General features: G+C 54.4%; 1 protein-coding gene across 3 annotated transcripts; it reads left to right on the forward strand.

Annotated features, from left to right (window-relative positions):
- The first annotated feature begins 5437 nt into the window (after positions 1-5437).
- FKBP4 (FKBP prolyl isomerase 4) lies at positions 5438-13286 on the forward strand. Of its 3 annotated transcripts, none has more exons than XM_040978738.1 (10): positions 5438-5675; positions 7396-7540; positions 7874-8016; positions 8627-8747; positions 9013-9169; positions 10212-10302; positions 10383-10466; positions 10658-10843; positions 11294-11542; positions 12512-13286. In XM_040978738.1, exons 1-10 carry the CDS (start codon positions 5571-5573, stop codon positions 12602-12604), a joined length of 1374 nt encoding a protein of 457 aa, XP_040834672.1. In that variant the 5' UTR covers positions 5438-5570; the 3' UTR covers positions 12605-13286. The 3 variants fall into 3 exon arrangements, with proteins under 3 accessions (XP_040834672.1, XP_040834673.1, XP_040834671.1); XM_040978739.1 differs by having other exon boundaries at positions 11294-11533; positions 12551-13286; XM_040978737.1 differs by having other exon boundaries at positions 5439-5675; positions 11294-11533; positions 12506-13286.
- The last annotated feature ends 4286 nt before the right edge of the window (positions 13287-17572 follow it).

A 17572-nucleotide genomic window follows, 5' to 3' on the forward strand; every position in this document is an offset into this window, starting at 1 on the left:
AGGAGAAAAAGTCACAGAATGTGTGGTCCAACCTTGGAGTACATGCATCGGGACCGGGCCTCCTCAGTTGCTGATGCCTGCACAGTGGACAGCACGCCCAGATGCACACGGGGGCATGACAGCCAGCTCATCTAGGCCAGCAGGGGATGCTGACTGCCTCATCAGGGAGCAGAAAGCAAAACAGATTGGACCACTCTGCAGGCCAAGCTTTACCCAGGTTCCTGGGTCTGTGGCTGCACACTAAAGTGACTTCATCACACAACACTTTGGAAAGATGTTCTCAACGCTGGTGTAAGAAAGCTGATAACATCTCAGAACCATTAAAAAAAAAGGGCCCAGCACAGTAGCCTTGTGGCTAAGGTCCTCGCTTTGCACACACCGGGATTCCACATGGGCACTGGTTCGTGTCTTGGCTGCTTCACTTCCCATCCAGCTCCCTGCTTGTGGCCTGGGAAAGCAGTTGAGTATGGCTCAAAGCCTTGGGATCCTGCACCTGTGTGGGAGACCTAGAAGGGGCTCTAGGCTCCCAGTTTCAGATTGGCTCAGCACCGGCCATTGCGGCCACTTGGGGAATGAATCATTGGACAGAAGATCTTTCTCTGTCTCTCCACCTCTCTGTATATCTGACTTTCCAATAAAAATAAATAAATCTTTAAAACAAAAACAAAATAAAGTGGAGTAACTGACTCTAACTGGTGCCTATACAGAATCCAGCTTGATAGACAGCAGCTTTACTTACGACACCACAATACCTGCCCTGGCAGATTGTCAACAAATGTGCCAAGTAAATTTATTGGGGAGCAAGTATTATCAACTGGGCATCCATATGCAAATGAATTGAACTGGACTCCTACCCCACACCATAGAAAAAGTGAATTCAAAACGGATCACGGCAGGCAACCTTTGGCATAGCAGTTAAGATGTAGGCTAAAGAGGCCCGACATGGTGGCCTAGTGGCTAAAGTGCTCGCCTTAAACACGCCCCGATCCCAGGTAAGTGCTAGTTCTAATCCCAGCTGCTCCACTTCCCATCCAGCACCCCTGCTTGTAGCCTGGGAAAGCAGTTGAAGACAGCCCAAAACCTTAGGACCCTGCACCCGTGTGGGAGACCTGGAGGAAGTTCCTGGCTCCCAGCTTCATATTGGCACAGCACCGGCCGTTGCGCTCACTTGGGGAGTGAATCATCAGACAGACCTTCCTGTCTCTCCTCCTCTCTGTATATCTGACTTACCAATAAAAATAAATCTTAAAAAAAAAAAAAAAACAAGATGCAGGCTAAGTACCTAGAATTAATACCTGCTTCACTGCCAACTCCCTGTCAATGCAAACCTTGAGACACAGCAAGACGGCTCAAGGGAATGGGTGCTTGTCGCCCGTGGGGCAGGACTGGCTGCAGCCCAGCTGAGGGCCTGCACGCACAGTGGAGGGCAGGCTCTCTACCTCTCAAACAGATCTTTGAGATGTTTTAACTAACGCAAAAGTCAAATCAGGGCTGGCGTGGTAGTGTGGGTGCTAATTCACGCCCCTGGTGCTCCACTTCCAACCTGGCTCCTTGCTAACGGCCTGGAAAAAGCAGAACTGGCCCAAGTGTTTCGGGTCCTGTACTCGTGGGAGACCTGGATGAAATGTCCTGGCTTCAGCCTGGCTCAACCCTGCCTCTGACTCTTTCTCTCTGTAATGCTTTCAAAATAAATAAATCTTTTTTTAAGGCAAAATCTCTCTAATTTGATGTATATTTAATGTGATCAAAATGAAAATGTCAGCACTTACAACCTGCCTGTTCAAAAAGCAGAGCCATATTCATTACCCATCTCGGCAGCCCATTCGGCAGTTCATTTGAGCTCTTGGCGAGCCCTTTAGTAAACGCTGACAATCCTGCACACTGCAGACAGGGTGCATGAGTGGGACCAAGCTGCTCTGAGGACAGGGCTTTTCCTCCCCACGGGAGGGGTCCAAGAAGCCCAGGGCAAACCAAGACCTGGAAGGTTAAAAAAACAAAACCAGAAGGTGTCATGGCTCACTGCTTGGAGCACCTGAGACCCAGTCCTGCCTCCCCCTTTCAAACCAGAGGGTGGCTTAGGAGTGCGCCCCAGCCATCCACGTCGGCTCTGCCTCTGGCTACAGCCTGGCCCAGCCCTAGCCTTTGGGAGCACTGCGGGAATGTGTTCCACATGACGGAGGATATTTCTTCTTCCTTATCTCTCTCTTCTGCCCTTTCAATTACACAGAAATGAATAAATTTTGTAAAAAGATGTCCCTCCTGGCCAAAGGCTTATGAGTCTATGCCCCTCTCTCTGCTGGAGGGAATTCAAACCTCAGGATGTAAACCCAGGAACGCAAGCACTGTGCTCTCCACCAGGGGCCACCTGCAGACCTCACTGAGGGTTAATCGCTGGGGCTGGGGGTTAGGCCCCGTCAGTCCAGCCGGTTCCACCACCCCTGCTTCCCAGACAGCTGGCCTACTTCCTATCCAGCTTAGGCTAAAGCTCCGGGCCCACCACCCACGTGGGAGACCCACAAGTTCTGTGCTCCTGATTTTAGCCACGCCTAGCCCTGGCTGTTGCAGCCATTTGGAAAGTGAATCAGATGATGGAAACGCTCGCTCGTCCCCTCTGTAACTCTGCCTTTCAAATCAATTCATACATCCTGGTTAAACGCTGAAGGCATAAACATTATTTTACGCGGATTATTATGAACCTAAGAGTGAAAGTCTAGGGTACAGGAACAAAACTGAACTCTCATGTAAATTTTTATTACCATTAGTTTATACATTTTAACATGCTAGCACAGACGAACCACGGAGGCCAGCCATTATACTGAAGGAACCATCATTTCTGAATTCCTCAGCTCTGCGGCTTCTCTCTCTCTCCCTTCCTGTGTCGCTCTTTGAAATACATTTTTAAAAATCTTAAAAATAGAGACCAGGTCTTTAGCTTCCATGCGCTCTGCCAGTCCCGGTGCAATTACAAAATATGAGCACACAGAGCTACTGCGAGCCGTATTAGTCAAGTTCACTAGGAAACCTGAAAGGACAAGGACAGATGTGATTTACTCTCCTCCAAATTAATGCAGCTGAGCCTCGTATGGCGGGGGCTCCTCAGGGCTCGGGGTGGGCAGTCTGGGGCCTTCCACTTCCCCCGCCAGCACGCAGCAGCAGGCTGCACGCAGGCGGCACGCTCGCGGGGCCACCGGACCACTAGACTGGCCCTCCCTCCCTGCAGCCTTGAGGAAACAGGTGCTGTTGGTGAGCGCAACGAAGCGGCGGAGAGCTGAACCCAGGGCAAACCCGATCTTGGCATCTGAACCAAGTGACTCGGTCCCAGAGCCACAGGCGAAGGGAGCTGTTTTGTTCAGCACGGTGAGTGGTTTCGGTCAACAGACACCGTGGAACCAAGAAATTCTGTGAGAAGCTTTTAAACAAAATTTTTTGGGGCATTACATTTTTGGAACAGTTTTCTATTAGGAATGTTTCAACTACGAGGTTAGACAGCATAGTCTTTCACTTCATGGGACTGCATGGTATGTAACATACGTGTGGGTGCAGTGTGCACAGCACAGCATACACTGGCCTCACCTTCTCCTGAGGGATTCAAACAGCACTGCAGGTACTTCAGGAAGTCTATGCAAAATGCAAGAAAAACATCAACTTCGGTGGAGCAAAAAATTTAAAAATTCACACACAGGAGAAAGCCCTCAAAAAGTTGATGGAAAAATAAACTATGCATTAGGATTATTTTTTTTTTCTTTTGGACCAATAATAAGTGCATGTATTATTCCACCTAAAATTAAACTAAACACTTGTTTATTTCTAAGGTAGAGAGACCGAGTTTTTCCATCTGCTGGTTTAGTTCCAAATGCCTACTGACAAACCAGAGCCAGGAGCCAGGAGCCAGGAGCCAGGAGCCAGGAGCTCTATCTGGGCCTCCCACGTGGGTGGCCCGGGCCCAAACAGCTTTCACCTGCCGCCTCCCACAGGAAGCTACCACAATTAGGAGCAAAACCAGGACTGGAGCCCAGGCAATCCGATCCCGGATGCAGGCGCCTGGATGGCTCAAACACCTGCCCCTCCCCGAATCTTTAAAGCACCCTTACCTAGAATTTCTTTTTTTTTTTCTTTCTTTCCCACTATTTTTTAAATATTTAAAGCACGTGAAGTTGTCCCAGGCAGCCAAAAAAGAAGGCTTCTTGGGACGAAAGGTGGGCCCAGAGGTGAGGAGACCAGCCAGATAAGCTGGCTCAGAGACGTTCGTGTTGGCAGCGTCAAAATTCTAACATGGAAATTTCAGCTTTAAGAACTGCTCCAATTTGTCCAGAGGAGCTTGTCTTAAAAAACAACAAGCACAGCGGCAACACGGGGCAGGGGACGGGGGAGCGCGGGAGATACTTATTATATTGCAATAAGAAATGCTTGCAAAAAAAAAAAAAAAGAGAGAAAAATGCTTGCAGCCAGTCCGCCAGCACTCACTGGACACTCAGCGCTGCCCACCAGGTGAGAAGTCGCGCTGCACATCGTAACCCACAATGATAAACACTTGGTTATGACTCAAACGCAGAAAACACTTCTTTCTCACGGGCTTTCACTAGCATGGAACGAGTTGTTCCAACGTATTTCTTTCAGGATTCACCGAAAAGGTCAATTTTACTATCAGCCAGGAAGGTCCCTTTACACGACTTGCCCGCTCTCCAAGTCCGTCGCTTACCCAGCAAGTCCTTCTAGCCAAAGCACCGCTCGGCGCATTTTCGGACACGAGGGGAACCTGGGGGGGTGCGGGTGCCTGGCCGGGCTGCCCTGCTGCGGGGACATCCTCAGGGCTGCTGCCCCAGCTTCTCCAGCGCACGGGCGACGGCCGCCTGTCACGCGCTCGCGGGCCTGGGTCCCGCACCCCGTGCCGCCCTGTCCCCGGAGATGCTTAGACCGCACCCCCAGTGTCGGCGGGGCGGCGGCCGCGCTGCCCACCGTGCTCCAGGTCCGCGGAGCCCCCGGCCCCCGGCCCCTCGCCGAGAAGCGGGGCGCGGGGCCATGTGGGACGGCCGGCGCGCCAGGCGCCGAAGGGGGTGGCGGGGGCGGGGGAGGGTGAGGGATCGAGAAAGATCTGGGAGGATCTGGAAGCCAGTGCGGGGGGGGGGGAGGGGGAGAGTGGGGGAAGGGAAAGAGGAGGAACCCAAAAGAGCGCTGGGGAAGTGGTCCCCAAGAGTCCCGGGACCCCAGGAGGGGGAGCCGGGCAGCGCGAGGGACGACCCGGAAAACGTACCCGTCCAAGCGCCCCTAAGCACTAACAGCCAGAACCGGCTCGGCCGCCGCCGCCGACTCTAGAAAGTTCTCCGCCCCCGCCCCCCTCCGTCTCTCGCTCGCGCGCCAGCTCCTCCCAGCCCCTCCCTCGCGCCGGGGTGGGACCAATCGCGCCCCCCGCCGCCGTCCGCCTCCGCCGCGGGCTCCGAGCGCGCCGGCTGCAGAGAGCGCGAGCTGCGGCCAGCCCGCACGCCCCGCACTCCCCACACTCCGGCCCGGCGTTCCAGAGGGTTTGGCTCGCGCTTCGCCCAGTCCGCCGACTCAGCGGGCGCCGAGCGGCCATGACCGCCGAGGAGATGAAGGCGACCGAGAGCGGGGCGCAGTCTGCGCCGCTGCCCCTCGAGGGCGTGGACATCAGCCCGAAGCAGGACGAAGGCGTGCTGAAGGTGAGGAGGGCTGCGGCGGGAACGGGCGGCCGGCTCCCGGAGCCCGCGGCCGTCGCGTCGCCCTCTCGGGGCTGGGCGGCGTTGTTTTGGGGGGTGATAGTGGCGGGCCACACGGGGCGCCAGAAGGGGGAAGATAGGAGTGCGCGGGTCTTGGCGTCTGCTGGCTCCTAGGTGTCCCCCGCCCCGGGGTACGGGAGACAGGGGGTCCGAGCACGGGTTCTAGCCTCCCGCGCCCGGACCGGGCAGGGGCCGAGGCTGCGGCGCCAACTCCGGCGTGCACGGGGCGGCCGAGAGGGGCGGGGCGCCCGGGGCCCGCGCCTTTCCCCGCGCCGCCCCCTGGCTCACCTGCTCCGCAACCTCGCGGCCCGGCCGGAGCTGCCCAATGGAACTGAAAAAGTCTTTGGAGCCGCCCGGGCGGTGATGGTGCGGGGAGCCCGTCCGCCCTAGCGGTGAGACGGTGGCGCGGGTTGAGAAGCGGCTCCCGGAGTCGTCTCCTGGCTCGGAGCCCTTTGTGCGACCCGTTGCGCTCGGCGCCCCCCACGCTCGCTCCGCGTCCCGGGTTCCAAACGCTGGCGCCCGCCTGGGTCACCTGCTCAGCCCTGCCGTGCCCCCTCCCTCGGCCCGGGGAGGACCGGGAGCGGTGCCTGCCGGGACCTGTAGTTCCGCTCACCCTCGCCCCCGGCGCCTCTTCGAGTTGGGGCTTTTTGGAGTGTGAAGGCGGCCGAGGCGGGGAGGTGGGGCGCAGGGTCTTTGCTTTTTTTTCCGCCTTGAGGGCGGGCGGAAGAGGTGCCTTTGAACGGGGGCTGGCCAGTCCGTAGTTGAGGCTAGTCCCGTGCTGCAGAAAGACCAAGGGAGGTAACCTCCGAAGTCGTGCGTGTTTCATGCACGGTGCCCCATCCGTGCCGCGTCTGCCATCCTGGCTGCCCGCTGCTCAAGCCCGGCCACCACGGGGCCGACATGTGCAAAGCCAGAGGCCTCAGGGAGCGTCCGCGTGGTGCGCACAGGCCCCCTGGCGTTTTCGCACGTGCCGGCGACCTCGAGCCTCTGCTCCAGCGGCTCCCACGTGGCCATGTGGCTTTTCCGACTTCGTGTAGCTTCCTGCTGTTTTCCACGAGGTTGCTAACTCCGGGAAGGGCCATTCCTCTAGCAACTTCCACCCCTGCCTGGCTTTATCTTTTTGTGCTCCTCACCGTCCCTGTCCCATCTTGTGGAAGCTTCCCCCTCAGAGGGTCCCGTACACCTTACCAGGTGGCCTGGGTTGGAAGTCTGTGCGCCTGGAAAATTTCCTACCCCGAAGGGGGACTTTGTTAGTTCCCATCTTGAATACTCGGGCCCGAGTGGAAAGTTGAGGGGCCTTATGGCAGGTGTGCAGGCTCACTTGTCACCTGGTCTGTCCCCGTTTGGAACCGTCCTATTTTGCGTCCTGACACTCATCCTGCTGACCACCACTGGCGTATAGGAGGAATGAGGAAGTGCAGCAAGGACACTTCCCCCTTTGGCTGCCGCTAATGATAGTGTTCTATCCAACCCTTCCCGGTGTGATCTTAAGAGAGAGTTTTCCAGCCTTAGTCAACACTGGAGCTCAGTTCTTGCCTCACCAGGCTCAGTCTTCCTGCACCTGTAGGAGGCTGGGGAAGGTTAGCGGACAGCTAGTGAAGCTGCTAGTGCCCAGGTCCTCCAACCCTTTAGGGTTGCTCAGTGTGTGTTCCCATCTTCCCAGGTCATCAAGAGAGAGGGCACAGGCAAAGAGACCCCCATGATTGGGGACCGAGTGTTTGTCCACTACACCGGCTGGCTGTTAGATGGCACAAAGTTTGACTCCAGTCTGGACCGCAAGGACAAATTCTCCTTTGACCTGGGAAAAGGTAGGCACGGGAGTGGGCTGGCAGGAAGGTTGCAGTGCAATCAGTAGCTGACTGGAGGGTGGAGCGGGTTCCCAGAGCCCAGCTCAGGAGGGCTGCTGGTCTCTGGCCGCTGGCTCCTGCCTTCCCTCCACCCTGGCTCCCTCTCCAGGGGTGGACAGTCCTGCTCTTGACCTTCTTTGTCCCAGGGTTGGGTGTAGTTTAGAGTTCTGAGACCCAGTAGCACTTCATGCAGCCAGGTTTCTCAGCTCCCGGTTACTCTTCCCCCGCCTCCCTAGGATGGGGGTGAGCCCTGAGACTTGTTAAGAGGGTCCCGTCTGCCTCTTGTGTCTACAGGGGAGGTCATCAAGGCTTGGGATGTTGCCGTGGCAACCATGAAGGTGGGCGAATTGTGCCGTATCACCTGCAAACCCGAATATGCCTACGGTTCGGCAGGCAGCCCTCCGAAGATCCCCCCCAACGCCACTCTGGTGTTTGAGGTGAGTGTCCAGCCAGAGCCCCGGGCACCCAGCCAAGCCTTATCTCAGCCCAGTGGCTGGCTGCTCTCCAGCCCTTCCTGCCTCTTGGAGACAATGTAGCCAAGGCTGAGGGCCTGGCCTTAGAAGTGGGAAGGGCAGCTGGCTTTGCTGCTGCCGGACCTGGCTAGTTAATGGAGGCTCCAGGTAGGACCAGGGAGCCCAGACAAGAGATGCCCGTTGTTTGTCTGAAGCAGTTGGAGGGTCAGGAAGTCAGCTCAGGCAGCAGAGGCTTGCTGCTCTGTGGGTTGGAGTAGGGACTGCTGGAGGCCTCACTCTTTCAAGCCCAGCAGTAGATGCTTGGACAGTGCCCAGAAGACACTGGAAGATGCAGGCTCTTGTCTAAAGCCCTCCATTCCCAGTTGAGCTCCCCACCGCCCCCCAGTTCCCCCAAGGAAAGTGGGATCAGAAACACACCCTTGCAGAGTAGAATAAAACTCTTGGCTCTCCTGAACTGGCTGAAATCTGCCAGCTGGTCCCTGGAGACTCCTCTGCTGAGGCCAGGGTACATTCATTAGCCCATCACTGACATCATGGGCGAAGGAGCTATGTCATTCTGGGTCTCACACCACAGGTGGAGTTGTTCGAGTTCAAGGGCGAGGACCTGACAGACGAAGAAGATGGTGGGATCATCCGCAGAATACGGACTCGGGGAGAAGGCTATGCGAGGCCCAATGACGGCGCAATTGTGGAGGGTGAGCACATACAGCTGGGACCTGGGGTTTGGCCCCCTCGGGTGCTTGGGTTCCAGGGTGGTCTTGGCTAAATCACATCCTTCTCTGAGCCTGTTTTCTTGTTCATGAAGTGGGGATCTGGCCCATACACTCTAATACCCTTCAGTTCTGAGAACACAGCATAGGCATCTTGGGGGCAAGAAATGATGACACGGCACAGGGAGACCGGTGGCATCCTTCCTCCTGGTGGTCCCCTGCCTCTAACACTTGGCCTTTTGCACACCAGTCGCACTGGAAGGCTACTACAAGGACCGGCTCTTTGACCAGCGGGAGCTGCGCTTTGAGGTCGGCGAGGGCGACAGCCTGGATCTGCCCTGCGGGATAGAGAAGGCTATTCAGCGCATGGAGAAGGGAGAACAGGCCATCCTGTACCTCAAGCCCAGGTGAGCCTGTGCCACGCCAGGCCAGAGAGCTCGACGTCCGCCCTGAGGCTCCAAGCTGGCTCCGTCCTTTCCCCTTCACACCCTGGGCGTGGCTGCAGCACCCCACATGTGCCGTGGTGATCCCTTTTAAAGACTCACTTATTTTTATTTGAAAGGTAGATGTACAGAGAGAGATCAGCCAGAGCTGAGCCAATCCAAAGCCAGGAGGCAGGAGCCTCTTCCAGGTCTCCCACATGGGTGCAGGGTCCCAAGGCTTTGGGCCACTGCTTTCCCAGGTGCTTTAGCAGGGAGCTAGATCGGAGATGAAGCAGCTGGGACACAACTGGTGTACATTGGCATGCTAGCACCGCAGGTGGAGGCTTAATCTACATCGTGGTGCTGTCAGCATTAAGATTTTTTTGTGAAGATTTATTTTTAGTGGAAAGGCAGATACACAGAGAGGAGGAGATGAAGAAAGATCTTCTGTCTGCAAGTGGCTGCAATGGCCATAACTGAGCTGATGCAAAGCCAGTATCTTCTTCTGGGTCTCCCACGCAGGTGCAGGGTCCCAAGGCTTTGAGCCATCCTTGACTGCTTTCCCAGGCCACAAGCAGGGAGCTGGATGGGAAGTGGATCAGCTCAGATGTGAACTGCCACCCCTGTGGGATCGCAGCACATGCAAGGAGAGTACTTTAGCCACTAGGATACTGTGCCAGGCCCTCAACGTGAAGATTTTCATCTCCCATTTAATCCGGCATGCTGCTGAAAATCTAGAGGTTTGAAGACTAATAGAACATTGTTCTCACCCTGTGTTGACTCACTGTTTGCCAAAGAACCATTTAAATTAGCAGTCACATCACTGTGTGCTTATGAGTTATTAAAAAAGACAGAAAAGGTGCTAAGGGACCATCTGATTGTGTGGCAAGCGCAGGGGACAGTGCCAGACAGGAAGCTTTTGAGTCAAGTCTCAAGGCATGGAGCGGAGGGGTGGTTGAGAAGTGGAGAAGTGCTAGGAGGAGGTGGGCACGGCCAAGATGACCCCCACATCCTTTTAACCCTGCAGTTACGGTTTTGGCGATGAGGGGAAGGAAAAGTTCCAGATCCCCCCCGGTGCCGAGCTGAAGTATGAGTTACACCTCAAGAGTTTTGAGAAGGTGAGTCCACGCAGTGTCTTCCCTCGCCACGCAGTCTGGCTTAGCGGGGGCCGACACCTGTCTCTCCCTGGGTCCTGCAGGCCAAGGAGTCGTGGGAGATGAACTCCGAGGAAAAACTGGAGCAGAGTGCCATCGTGAAAGAGCGGGGCACCGTGTACTTCAAGGTGAGCCAGCGGTCACGGTCATGGTCATGCTCCCAGCACGCCCCAGGCAGCCTGCCCGCCCGCCTGCCTGCCCGCCCTGGGCCCCAAATGGTTCTGAGCCCGTCGGTCTTATGGACTGTGTGGAGGCGATAGTCACCAGCATGTACAAGTTATGGTAGGTGGCCGACGCTGAGCCTGCCCTCCCATTCCAGGAAGGCAAGTACAAGCAAGCCTTGCTTCAGTACAAGAAGATTGTGTCCTGGCTGGAGTACGAGTCGAGTTTCTCCGCTGAGGAGGTGCAGAAGGCACAGGCCCTGCGCCTGGCCTCCCACCTCAACCTGGCCATGTGTCATCTGAAGCTGCAGGCCTTCCCGGCAGCCATTGAAAACTGCAACAAGGTGAGGCGCCATGGACGGCGCAGCAGTGAGACTCAGGAAGCCAGCTGGCAGACAGGAATGGAGGTCTGGGTCCCCAGGAGCCCCAAGGGGGTGGCCTGTGAGCAGCCTGCACCTTGGTTTCAGGGTGCAGGGAGGCAGAAGCTCGGGGGGGAAATCTTTGCGTGCTCTCCCAGCCTGACTCTCTCCCAGCTTCTTACCCACCTAAGGAAGACGGAAATGACATCCCTTCTCCCCTTCCAGCCAAACGCCAGCTGTCTTCTCTGCCTCCAGAATAGCTCAAGGACTTTGGTGTTTTCAGCACCTGGCACCCAAGCACACACCTTGCTCTTTGTTAGGGAGAAGTGGACCATTTCCGTTTGTCTTCACCCTGCTGAGGGGTCCAAAGCCAGCCTTGGCCACCTGAGCTGCGAGGCCTGCCCTCTCACTGCTGCTTCCTCCCTGTATCCTTAGGCCCTGGAAATGGATAGCAGCAATGAGAAGGGCCTCTTCCGTCGAGGAGAGGCCCACCTGGCTGTGAATGACTTTGACCTGGCTCGGGCTGACTTCCAGAAGGTCCTGCAGCTCTACCCCAGCAACAGAGCTGCCAAAGCCCAGCTGGCAGTGTGCCAGCAGCGGATCCGCAAGCAGCTCGCCCGGGAGAAGAAGCTCTATGCCAACATGTTTGAGAGGCTGGCGGAGGAGGAGAGCAAGGTGAGGACTGTTGGGTGGAGAAGGGCACTTGCCATCTGCTGCTCAGCCCAGCGGGGTAGGCACCTCTGCTCTGGCTGATTGTCTGCATCAGCTCTAGAAAGTAGAACCTGCCCTCTCCCGCAGGCAGGAAGGCCAGTCTGCTCCCTTGGGCATGCCCTTGCTGCAGGAGCCAGGGTCCTCAGCTGTCGGCACGGGGAGCCCACTCCCAAGCCCCCAGAGGGCCAGGGTTAGTTGTCCTGCACATGGTTGGTGTGAGTTCTGTTCTGTGCCTGGAGCCTTCGGAAGGAGCCAAATGCTGTGTGAGAAAAACTACATGGACACAGTTAAACTGCATGAAAGGATGACGAAAAGTCTGCTTTATACTCAGAAGCAGTGGATTCTTGAAGACCCACATGCAAACATATACACGCATGTACGTCACTTCCCCTCCAGCAGCAGTAGCCGTTTCCACCTGTTAATTTCCCACACTCGGTGTTTTGTACAGAACAGTAGCTGGAAGCTGATTCCATATCAGCATTTTAAAGATCACATCCTTTCTGCATCGCGTGAATGTAATCCACAATATTTAACCAGGCTCCTGTTCATCTCTCAGTGTTAAAAAGCTACACAAACTGAAAAGACAGTGTGTAGTTTTAAAGTTTGGTAACAGCCATGTTTATAAAGGTAAAAATAAGTATGTGGAGTTAATTTTTAAATATTTTGATGACTTAAGGTCCCTAAAGTGTTACCTGTAGTTTTTTTGTGTGTTTGTTTTGTTTTTTGCATGTTGGTTTTTAACAGTAAGTCTTCAAAATCCAATGTGTGTTTTGCCTTTAGACTGCGTCAGTTTGATTTACAGTCACACGCAGCCGTGGCTCGCGTGCAGAGTGCTCCTAACTGCTCAGCGAGTGACCTTGTAAACATGTAATCCACCCGCAGACAGGCTTCCAGGGCTTACTCGGGAGCTCAGCCTCTTCCCCTCCCTCCCCGCAGGCAAAGGAAGTGGCAGCTGGTGACCACTCGGACGCGGAGATGAAGGACGGACAGAGCAGCATGGCTGGGAGCCAGTCCCAGGTGGAGGCAGAAGCATAGCCCGCCCGCCCTTGCCCTGCGACTGCCCGCCTCTGCCCCCCCTCCCCTGCTCCACCCTGTTAGTTTTGTAAAAATTGAAGAATTTTGAGTGATTTAAACCTTTATTTTTGTATCTGGTTGGATGATGGCTTTTGGGGGGAAGGGAGAAGAGAGTAGGCTGGGGGCATTGAGGGGAGGGCTGGTATTGTCGCCCGCTTCCCTTCCCCCGTCCCATGAACGTGTGTCCACCCACACACCGCTCAGCTGAATGTTCATCGCTTTGGTGCCCTCTGTTAGGTCTGGTGCGAACGGTGGAAGGGGCAAATGATAGGGATGGCAGGGGTGCTTTCTGATGTGAAAGCAGGGTGGAGAGGGAGATTGACTCCTGGGCAGCCATTTTCGTTATTCTTGCCCCCTCCCAGTCCCTTTCCAAACTGTGGCCTCCATGTGGGTGCTGGGGCGTGGGGAAAACCATTGCTATGCTCATCACTTCGCTGTCCCGCCTCACCCCAGGCCATGTGGCAGACGGTGTCTTCTGGTGTCATGATCAGCCCTAACCTCTGTTCTGGTGTTTGCCTTCCATCAGTTTCCCTTCTCACCCACGTTGTACCTCCACTCCCATCCCCTCAGCCTCTTCTCTGCACGTTGCTGAAGGTCCAGGCCTCAAGTTCCATGCTTGAGCAATAAAGTGGAAGCAATGAAACCTGGGTGTCAGGCAGCCCTTTCTGTTCCGCCCTGGAGGGTTCGTGGGGTGGGTACAATGTAAGGAGGGACAAAATGGAGCTGCCCACCCAGTCCCCAGTGCAGCCACTGTCTGCATGGGACCTTGGGAGCTCTGCACAGGCTACGACCAGAACTACTGCAACCTCTGTCCTTCCCCACACTCTGGGGGCAAGTGGGCTGACACAGAGAAAAAACGGATAAATGCCTGAAAAAATGGGGGCTTAGAGTTTGAACCCAGACGTGTGTTTTGCCTGTTTGGTCCAGGAGCTACAGGCTCCTTTCTTGCAGTACTTGGACCCTTGACTTCCACAATGCACAGTGGCACCTGGGAGAAGCCCAGGTGATTCTGGTCACAGGCAAGAGCCTATAGTTGAGTCCTGTTCTAGCCTGTGTGAGCCGTCCAGTCTTGCTACAGACCAGTAGGGTAATCTGTCCACCCATATGCCTAAGAACAGCTCCACGCTTCCGTTGCAGAGGCTTAGTTCGTGAAGTTTGTCTCTGAACTCTCACTGGGCATTCAAGAATCTCGTTGGGACCACTTTCTTTTTTGTATTCTGAAATTGGACTTAATGGAGGCATTTGGCACCATGGTTAAGACCGGTTAGGATGCCCACAGTCCCATATCGCAGCACCTGAATTCAGGTCTCTGTTCCACTTCTAAGTCCAACTTCATTACTGTACACCCCGGGAGGCACTGAATGATGTTTTAGGTACGTGCTGATCATGTAAAGAATCCAGGTTGAGTGACCAAAAATCCCATATGGACGCTGGACGCTCCTTTCCCTTTTCAGTTGTTGTGGCCACTAAAAATGCCTCAAACCCTCGGGCCCTGCATCCACAGGAGAACCGGAACAAGCTTTTAGAGAGTGAATCAGCAGGGAGATCTGCCTGCCTGTCTGCCCTTCAAATAAAAGTTAGGCTACCTTAAGTGGAAATTAAGACTTCCTGGAACATGAGGTCTTCAGCAGGATCCACTCTGCTGTGAGGGTCAGGCGGTTGCGTATGTCTTGAATCCCCTTCAGGTTCTACGTACTTCAGCAAGTTTCCCATAACTTCAAAACCTTAAAACACACGGGGAATTATGTAACAAAACTGTCTTGTGAGGATGTTTTGTGGAAACGGCTCACTGTGGTTAAAGCTAAAAATAACCCCACCACATATTCTAACCCTTTAGTGGGTCAGTGTTCAAGTTCATCTCCCAGGCGTTTGCACCCACCGCAGCAGCTCTGTCTAGCAGACTGATGAAGTAAAACTAGTGACATTTAGTGATGTTAGCAGTTAGGACAGACTTCCAAGTGGGTTATCTGGGAGAATTAGAATAGGGATTATCTTGTCCTCAGGCTGTTGTAACTGTCAGGTTCTTGCAAGTTCTACCCAAAATATCCCTATTGTCCATCTTGGCACCACCCCCGTGCCAACAGGACTGCAGCTGGACAGCTCTGGCCTACTGCCGTGCACCTGAATCATGTCCCTGATTCGCTGCCATTTGTGGCGGAAGATCACAAGACCATATTGCAAAGCCTGATCCTGGCTGCCTGTGCAATTTCAAAGCACTTGACATCACCTTTCACTTGATACCAGCTACACCTCCCTGAGATTAAAGCTGCAGGTGAGCTGTGTCCCACTTCAACTGGAGAAAAGAGTCAGACATTTAGGACCACTAAAACGCAGTGCCTTGAGGGGTGATCCCTTGACCAACAGCATGCACCAGTTCCTGGTTTGAACTCCGGCTTCTGCTTTTGTGCACCCTGAAGGGCAGCGGGGAATGTTGGATTTTGCATAGTGTTCCCAGCTCCTGGTCATGAACACTGGAAAAGTGAAACAGCTGGGGAAACCAGCTCTACCTCTCAAAAATGGTATGCTTTTTAAATTTTGTGTTGGAAAGGTGGATTTACAAAGAGAAAGATCGTCCACCATTGGTATACTCCCCAAGCAGCCACATTGGCCAGAGCTGAGACCATCTGAAGCCAGGTGCTTCTTCCAGGTCTCCCACATGAGTGCAGAGTCCCAAGGCATTGGGCTGTCAGCTGCCTTCCAAGGCCAAACAGAGAGCTGGATGGGAAGTGGAGCAGGCAGGACACAAACCATATGGGATCCCAGAGCTTGCAAGCCAAGCCACTGAACCAGCCAAACAGGCCCGGAACTTTATAATTTTTTTTTTTTAATAATATGTTTCTTAGGTTAATTTTAGGACCCGGTGCCATGGCCTAGTGGCTAAAGTCCTTGCCTTAAATGCGTCAGGATCCCATATGGGCACTGGTTTTAATCCTGGCAGCCCCACTTCCCATCCAGCTCCCTGCTTGTGGCCTAGGAAAGCAGTCAAGAATGGCCCAAAGCCTTGGGACCCTGCACCTGCGTGGGAGACCCAGATGAAGCTCCTGGCTCCTGGCTCCTGGCTTCGGTTTGGCTCAGCTCCAGCTGTTTCTGCCACTTGGGGAGTAAACCACCAGATGGAAGATCTTCCTCTCTCTCTGTATATCTGACTTTCCAATAAAAAAAAATTTTTTTTAATAGTAAATTTACAGAGAGGAAGAGAAAGATCTTGAATCCACTGGTTCATTCCTCAAGTGGCTGCAGTGGCCAAAGCTGAACTGATATGAAGCCAGGAGCTGCCAGATCTCCCGCGCAGGCTCAGGGTCCTAGGAGGTTGAGCCATGCTCTGCTGCTTTCCCCGGCCACAAACAAGGAGCTGGATGCAAAGTGGAGCAGCTGGGACTCAAACTGGCACTCATATAGGATCTTGGCACATGCAAAGCAAGGATCTAGCCAATAGCTTAGCACGCTTGGCCCACAAAGTGGTTCTAAGAAGGAACAGGCAGGTATTTGGTGCACGTAGGGGACCTCTAAAGTTGCATATCAGCATGCCTGGCTTGAAGCTCCAGCTCCTCTGATTCCTGCTTCCTATGGGAGACAACAGGTAGCTATGGCTCAAGTACTGGGCTCCCTGCCGCCCACACCATTGGTTCTAGGCTCCTGGTTTCAGCCTGGCCCAGCACTGGCTGTTATGGGTGTTTGAGAACTGAACCAGCAGATGGAAGAGCAGTCTCAGTCCATTCTCTCTAGCTTTTCATATCTGAGTGCTGGTTCAAATGCAAGGTCCTCCTCTTCTGCTCCAGCTTCCTGCTAATGCACCTGGGAATGGAGCAAATAATGGTCCCACATAGACATGAGACGCTGAGTTCTGGGATCCTGGCCTGACCCTGACCCAGTGGCCGTATGCAGAATGTCAGTGGATGGGAGATCCCTGTGTCTATCACTCTTTCAAATAAATAAATTATTATGTTTTTGATGATAGTTGATTAGGATGATAAGGGCCAAGGGGTACAGAAAGGTGGCTGAGACCACCATTCTTATTTTCCTTCCTGATTCAGTGGGGAAGGCAAACACAAGGAGAGAAGCCAGTCACATTTAGCTTCCTAAACGCCTCTGCACCCTGGGGTCCCCAATGTGGGGCATGTTCTGAGGGTTCTGCTCAAGAGGTTTTGGATAGTTCAACAGTTCTGAAATAGTGCCAATCTCGCCACTCCAGGCACAACAAAATTGCTCCAGAATTCACTGGCTGACACAGTCCACCCCTCGAGTCTCCGTTTCCCCAGATATTCACTGCCAGCACATGGCTGGGGTAGTTGATCAGTTTGTTCTGTCCTCTGTCATGGTTTCAGGTGTCCTTTGCAATGGGCATTCAACCTTAGTTCAATCCAACCAGTCCCATTATCCAGCCCACATATGTGCCAGCTGATGCCACTCTTCGTCTAGCCATTACTGTTCGAGTCCTGGTTCTCAGGCTTACCAGTGAGAATGGCAACCCAAGAGGGAACTGTCCACTGTTTCCCTACTAGGCCACTCCCACTCCAAGATCCTGCACTCTGCAGGTGGTTCTGCAGATTAATTTGACAGAATTAGCCCCCAGTGCCAGCATCTGCCAGCTGATGCTGCAGCAAAGCCCAACCAATCTATACCCACTCATTATGCAAGCACCAATAGGAACAGTCAACCTAGCCTGGTTTTTAGCTGATCCAGCTCACATGAGGCCAACAGGTGTTGCAGCCCTGCCTGGTCTGGTCTGCCCCCATCCCAACTCACACTCTCCAGTGGGAGGTGGGAGTGGTGGTCCAGCAGGGGAGCCCCACAGAGCCCCCTTACCGGGTTTACCTGCTTCCTGACTAGGTCCCACATGTGCTGGTTGAGTGCTGTGGCTAGGTCTGGCATGGTCCACCTAACCTCATTATTTGCCAATGGGTGCTGCACCCTGGCAAATACCCCCAG

This window comes from Ochotona curzoniae, unplaced genomic scaffold (genome assembly GCF_017591425.1).
Source record: "Ochotona curzoniae isolate NIBS_2020 unplaced genomic scaffold, NIBS_Ocur_1.0 contig_2927, whole genome shotgun sequence".
Lineage (NCBI taxonomy): Eukaryota > Metazoa > Chordata > Mammalia > Lagomorpha > Ochotonidae > Ochotona > Ochotona curzoniae.